The sequence below is a fragment of the Solanum stenotomum genome, chromosome 9 (genome assembly GCF_019186545.1).
Source record: "Solanum stenotomum isolate F172 chromosome 9, ASM1918654v1, whole genome shotgun sequence".
NCBI lineage: Eukaryota > Viridiplantae > Streptophyta > Magnoliopsida > Solanales > Solanaceae > Solanum > Solanum stenotomum.
Genome location: NC_064290.1, coordinates 9,523,556 through 9,530,395, shown reverse-complemented (window position 1 = coordinate 9,530,395; position 6,840 = coordinate 9,523,556). Strand labels below are relative to the sequence as shown.

The 6,840-nt window shown below is 37.4% G+C and overlaps 1 protein-coding gene across 1 annotated transcript in view; it reads right to left on the bottom strand.

The window, feature by feature from the left end:
- LOC125875901 (chitin elicitor receptor kinase 1-like) overlaps nt 1-5,647 on the bottom strand; it is an 8,342-nt gene extending 2,695 nt beyond the window's left edge. The window contains exons 1-6 of the mRNA XM_049556964.1: nt 4,661-5,647; nt 2,294-2,327; nt 2,174-2,181; nt 1,896-2,048; nt 1,446-1,651; nt 942-1,031 (exon numbers count right to left, since the gene is read on the bottom strand). Of these exons, the coding sequence (XP_049412921.1) occupies nt 942-1,031; nt 1,446-1,651; nt 1,896-2,048; nt 2,174-2,181; nt 2,294-2,327; nt 4,661-5,309 (1,140 nt within the window). The 5' untranslated portion in view covers nt 5,310-5,647. The remainder of the gene's footprint in view (nt 1-941; nt 1,032-1,445; nt 1,652-1,895; nt 2,049-2,173; nt 2,182-2,293; nt 2,328-4,660) is intronic.
- Between the last annotated feature and the right edge of the window lie 1,193 nt (nt 5,648-6,840).

Here is a 6,840-nt window from a genome sequence, read left to right as displayed (position 1 = left end):
CCCCCCCCCCCCCCCACCTTTTTCTCCCTCTCTCTCTATGTGTGTGTATATATGCAGTGGTGGATTTAGGATTTTAAGGTCGTGGGTGTTGACATTCCTTTAATATAAAATTGCTAGCAATCATAAAATATAAGAGCAACATTATTTTTTTTTTATTTTTTTTTTATTTGCACCGGGTGTCCGAGTCTCTTTGAGCCCCGACTAATCCCGGGGGTGCACAGGCCCTCAGCAAGGAGTTTCCCGCAAGTGCACCACGGTTAATTCAGGTTTTACCCAGTCCGATGGCCCTCAGAAATTGTTTGCACCTAGTGGGTTTCGAACTTGAGACCTTGAAAGGGAGCAAACCCCAAGGCTCAAGTCAATTGCCAGCAGGCCAACCCCTGAGGGTTTTTTTTTTATTTTTTTTTATTTTTTTTTTATTTTATTTTTTATTTTTTTTTAACATTATTTGAACACTGATAGTTAAAAAAATCAACCAAAAGAAACATTAAAAAAAGTGATTAACCAAATGAAAAATGAAAGAAAGAAGTTGTAAAAAAAAGAGAGAGAAGAAGAACAAGGAAAGTATAAATAAGAGAGTGTTTTATGGGAGAAAAAGAAGGACAAGTCGAGTAAGAAAAAGAAAACAGGAGTTCTTAAAATTATTTAATCAGGGAATCGAACAGTGAACGTAGCTGACCATGCCCCTTAAATCTGGCTCTCAACCAAAGCACCCACCCCAAGTTTTGACTGATGGGTGCTCTTCAGCTCTTATATCCCAATTTTAAGAAATTGCAGTATAAGAATATGTAGTTCAGGGTGGGTCAATAGGTGCTCGAGCACCCAGAATGCTACATGTGGGTCCACCCTGTATATATGTATCATGTATGTATTCTCAAATGAGAAAATCAAAATAGTGTCAAAAGAGATATGCATCTAGTGGCAGAGAAGTTAGTTTTTACCAGGTTCAGGTGATGAACATTTGTCAAGACCTTCAATTCAGCTAGAAACTCCCTTGTAGCTTCCATGTCCATTTTCTTGATAGCTGCTTTCTGAAATAGTTTACAGCACAAAAAGTACTGGGTATGAAGACACTTGAATAATTCTTTAAGTTGGTTATGGTTAAAACTTTAAAAATAAGTACGACCACAGAAAAATCACGGAACATCCCACCCAGTGGAGAAGTGAAATCATGATTCAGTGTTGGTTATGATTAATATGTGCAAAATATACAGGATATAATGTATGTCAATGCATCACTGGAAGTCTGGAACATCACCAGATGACTAAGCTATTCATTTATTTGACTTCTGCATGTGTCTTCCCTGCTCTTTGTTATTACTTATTCCTCCTTTCTCTGGACTACTGTTTACCCACTTACTTCATGAGATCTGAACTAAAAAGAATGACTTCTTTCATAATACAACAGGTTATACGCAGAAGTAAGATTTAAGAATAGTTCAAACCTCGCCTCTGAGCTCAGCATAATAAACCGCACCAAAACCACCTTGTCCAATTTTGTTAGCGATGCTGAAGTCATTAGTTGCAGTAGCAAGCTCTTCATAAGTGAACTCAACAGATTTATCCACAGTTATGCCTGAAAGCACTGGAGAATTGCCATCAGCCAGGCGACCGGAATCAGCAGCTTTAACTGTCGTACTGCCTTCTGGGCCTAATCAAGACAAAAGGTTAACAAATAAGTTAACTAACGAACATTGTTTTCTACTACTCCGATTCTTGCTAAAAGTTGGCAGCATAACTAAAGGAAATATTCAATTCCAACAAAGAAACCAGCTACTTTAAATTGCATTTTCAGCCTTAAAGTGATCCAAGTATAAGCACCTTAAGAAATGTTGTACATCAAATAAATGAATGTTATAACTTATAAGAACTAAAGAACAGGGATCAACACCTACCATGACCATACTGATGGAGGTGGTCTTCAGATCTGAGCAGCGAAACCTTTTGTGTTTTGTTCCTATAACATCCTACATAAACCAAACCAGCCAACAGCAAGACTACTCCTATTGCTCCTATAGATATCCCAGCTTTAGCGCCACCAGACAAACCTAATTATTAAGAAGTATGCAACGATAGTAAGTGTAGGTAGCATAAAGGACTTCCTCTATCATCATGAATGGTCTGAAAACGGATAACAAATAAGCCAACACTGAAGACGAGGAAAGATCCAAACCATCTGTGCTGCAAATTACAGGGAGAAACAATACAAATGATAAATGTCAGCAATGTGCTAGTTAATGGAAGATCAATAGAGAACAACAGTCAGATTTAACATAAAATATTAATGAGTTACCTTGTTGGCAGCGGCGGAAAGTTCCCATTTCTATCTGCATAATGAAAGAAATGATGGTTCAAACACTGTTTATACATTAAGAACACGAGAAGAAAGAATCGTAGTAGGCACAATCACTAAAACAGACAAAGTATCTGTACTAAATGTGTTACCGCTCTCCAATTTTAGTTGGCAAACTTAGACTATGCAGATATTGAAAAAGAAAAACATCAAAGGCATCATATATGGAAGCTGGTCAGCGGTAAAAGATATTAATTCATTAATAAGTAAAGCAAGTGATTAAAAGGATTTGTCAAAAAGATGTTGTACCAAAGCTAAAAGTAATTTGAAGTGTATCAGTCTCTTTTAATTTGAACTTCTGGTACTGAGAAATTTAGCATTATATGAAACAGATCAAGGAATTGGAATGGATTAAAGAGGGAAGATCAAATAAAATATGGTGTAGAGAATATCAAAGTCAGAAGCAAGCTCTTTTAGGACATTTGCTAACCATCAAGCTATGACATCTTCCCAGCACAAATAACAGTACAGAGTTATTGCAAACTGTTCTATTAGAAAATAGATTGAAAGAGGGAGCCTGCTGGCTGACACTAAGATGATGAGAAACAGAAAGATACACGAGCATATCAGTGTCTTAGCAGAAATGCATTTGTACAAGACACAGATTTGAGTCAGGTAGTTTTAGTTCGATAAACGCATTCTATTTAAAACACAACAATATCCTGGCATTTGTTGTATATCATTTTGAGTTTGCTCTAGGAAAGACTAACAAGCAACATGCCCGCACTACACTCCTGCTCCTCCCAAGTACCAAAATAAGAACCAAGAATAAATAGAATCTCTCAAGCCCTTATATCTTTTTCCTTTTTTTACCTATAAGAAGATAGCTTTCATTCTGAAGCTGTTGAGAGCTATTATGGACGGCAAAGATCCTCAAAAGCATAACTCTGATCTTTAAGTGATTCTTCTTGTTCAGTACTTACTGTTTGATCTTCAGAAAACAGAGTGATATTGAAAAATACTTGAAAGGGCTTGTTTGTGCTTCCAAAAGGGTATACCTCTAGATATTTTACCATCACTAACAAAATTAAAGATCATTCTTTTTTGATAAGATTATTCTACATTTATTTCATCTAATTCTCTTTGAGGGTAAATGTATCTCTTAATCTTCACATTTGCATTCCATGTGGTATATATAAAAAAGTTTTTTCAAGACCGGAATTGAGGCAGGTCGGCAGTTTGAAGAAATGATCAAAGAAGCCAAGCCACAGAGAACAGTCACTCAGTTGTGCTTCTTCTTTTTGTGAATACTGCTTGCCCCTTGCGTTGCCATTACAGAGCCCAGCGATAAACTCAGTTGGTATAGCTAGAATTCCGCTAATCAAAAACATTATGTAAATCATAGGAATTTCACACAAGATTATTATGCTTGAAAATTGTCACATTTTCCCGATATGAGCAGTTCAGCACTACTAAAGTTAATCATGTACTTCGAACCCCTTTAGTCCAATGTACGAACAATTTTAGAACAAAGACAGATGACAATGCTAAAGTTCAATTGGTCCAGCGCTACACTGTACATCACGCCAAAAAAGAGAAGAAAGAAAACAGGTATCATCAACAAATTTTGCATTAATGTTCCATGCTTAGTGCTGTATCACTGCTTCAAGTTCCCGTTGCGCATTTAGACACATCAAAACCCATCCTTGATGATTCAATCCTCATTGACTCTATCCATTCAAACTACAAACTCCAGTTTATAGTAAACAATAAACTTCAATCCAATGTCACCCTTAAACAAAACATGTTGCTTCCTAAATTAATTCCTACTTCCTTCCTAACTTCTTTTTTTTGACAAAGTGCCTACTTCCTTCCTTAAAAATGCATTTGCCTCCTTGCCTGTGACAGCAGGGGTTGGCCTTCTAGGCCGAGCTTGTCACACAGGACTTGCCTAGAGTGGTTTGCTCTCCTATGTGGTTTGTGAGCTATTGCATACAAGTGGCTGGGGGTTCCCTTATCATTAAAAAAGAGAGCATTTTCCCCCTTTTCCCACTAGACCAAAACATGAACCAAAAAAGAAGTACTAGGACTATAACCTCAGGGGTCATTTGGTAGTTGGATAAGAAACAAGTTATTTAAGTATTAATTTTCATATAATTTATACGACGTTTGACAAATTCGTATGACTAATCCCTACATAACTAATATCTACATGAAATAATACACAGAGTCGCCCATAACTAATTCCTACATTACTAATACCTGCACAACTCTAGCCAGCTATCAAAAAATCCCATAAAGTTCTAAAGCACGACATAAAACTTCTAACAGGAAATAAAACAAACACATAAAGACACGAACACCAACCTCTTCCCGGTATATAGATGATTCCTTCCCCTATATCTAATATGGACTCCGCTGCAGGATTATACCTTCGGATTATATCTTCACTCACATTGGCTGCTGAAGCCACTGACGTCAAGTTATCCTCCGCACGCACAGGGTACGTCACAAACAACCCAAAATCCTTCGAAACATCACTATTCCCACAAGAACAATTCACTACAACACTTAAATTCACAGTATCCGGGATATTATTCTCAGGATAACTATTAAACTTCATCATCCACTGTGCAGTCGTCAAATCAGAGTAGTTCCTCGCCACAAGATCATAAGTATCACCAGTTTTAACCCTGTACGGGAAAGCATGGCCCAATACCTCCCCGTCGTTCAAGCAATCACAACGGAAAGGTATGTTAATCCTTGTCCCGGCGATTACACTATCTTGATTAGGGATGTTGTCCCTGTTGTTGTAAGAAACGATATCTGGTATACTGGTGGAGAACATCTCTGAGATTAAAGTGAGATTTGAACCTCGCCAGACATAGAATGAAGCTAAAGCTAAATCGCAGCCTCTATTACATTGGGAGTTAACTGGTAATGGAACAGAGGATAAGTAAACTAGTATAACAAAAACCCCTAAGCTCAAAACACTTCTTGGCCTGGATTCAAACATTGTTTCATGAAGAAAGAATGAAAATTTCTGAAATGGGTATGTGGGAAATTGATTCAAGAACGTATTTTTCTGGATTTCCTGAAATGGGTATTATGAAATTGATACAAGAACGTATTTTTCTGGAAATTTATGAAATGGGTATGAAGGAAATTGATGCAAGAACGTATTTTTTCTGGGAAATTTGAGCTGGGTTTTGGAGGAAGCGTTGACTGAGTGGGTTATTGATAAAGTTGGATTGAAAATTAGTAAAATAATGAATGATTATTGTTCAGATTTTTTAATACTTTGGTGAAAACAATGAAAAGAATTGTGTCGTCAGCGCACTTGTCAGGGAATTAATGAAAGCCGTGTTCTTACAGCTTTTGAAACTTTCTTCTGGTCTTCCATGGCGGCCTTTTTAATGGTGGCAATTCTCAACCGTTAGATCGAAAGAAAATTGAATCGAAGCCCTTGGTGATTCTGGTTTGACCAAAGACAAATTCAACGAAGTAGTAATTACTGTAGCTTTTGACTTTTTGTTTAATCTTTGAAATTTCATTTGAGCAAAAAAAAAAAAAGTTTTAAAAGTTGATGTCAAGTAATTTGAATCGTGTGAAGTTTATTGTACAAAAGATTGTAGAAGTTGATAGTGAATCTCAATCTTTATTAGTTTTATGGTCTATTATAATCTTTAGAAAGTCGATTCATGTAATGACATGATTCCGTCGTTAGGAAAGCACCAATGAGGAAAAGAATTGGGGCCAAAAAATTTTTTGATAGTAACTTGAAATTTTCTAACCTAGTCCAAATTTGGATGAAATCGGGGTCAGTGAGGTGTAGGAAAATTTGATAACGAATGAGAAACCTAATTATGAATCTGATCACGTGAGTGGATAGCTAAGACGTTAAGGAACCCGTACGATTTTACGAAATCGAATTCGAGCAAGTGGAACTCCCAAAACTGATCATAGTGTGAACGGATATTTTCTGAGTGTCATGGAATGAAGGTGTGATGTGAAATAGGGGTTTGAAACTCTTAATTTGACTCTCTGTCTCCGTGCAAGCCGCCAGGGCAGGGTCGTTGTAGCGGGATGAGGTCCGCCACAGCAGGACAGACGCGACTTAAGTCGGAAATAAACCCCAAAAACGTTATTATTCTGCAAGTTTCGTTCTTGAGAGCTAAGGGACGACCCAGGGCAAGTTCTTGACAGTTTTCCACCTCTTCTAGCACTAAAGGTAAGAATTTAACTCCCCTAATCCGTATTTCGATCCATAGAACGTACTTTCTTGGATAATTATCATTGGGAGAAGGTTTTGACCTGAAGTTAATGGTGAAAAAGCCCTGATTTGGGTATTGGGATCTTGGGTTGGCCTAGGGTTGATAATGTTGATTATAATCCGAGTAATTAGGCCTCATTTATTGATCCTTTGCGTTAATTGTATGTTTCTAGACCACGAACAAGCGGGAAGAATCCGGAAAGGGATGGCTCAAGTATCTCAGGAGGATTCAAGCTTGGTTTCGAGGTAGGTGATGGTTGTGATGTATGTTAGT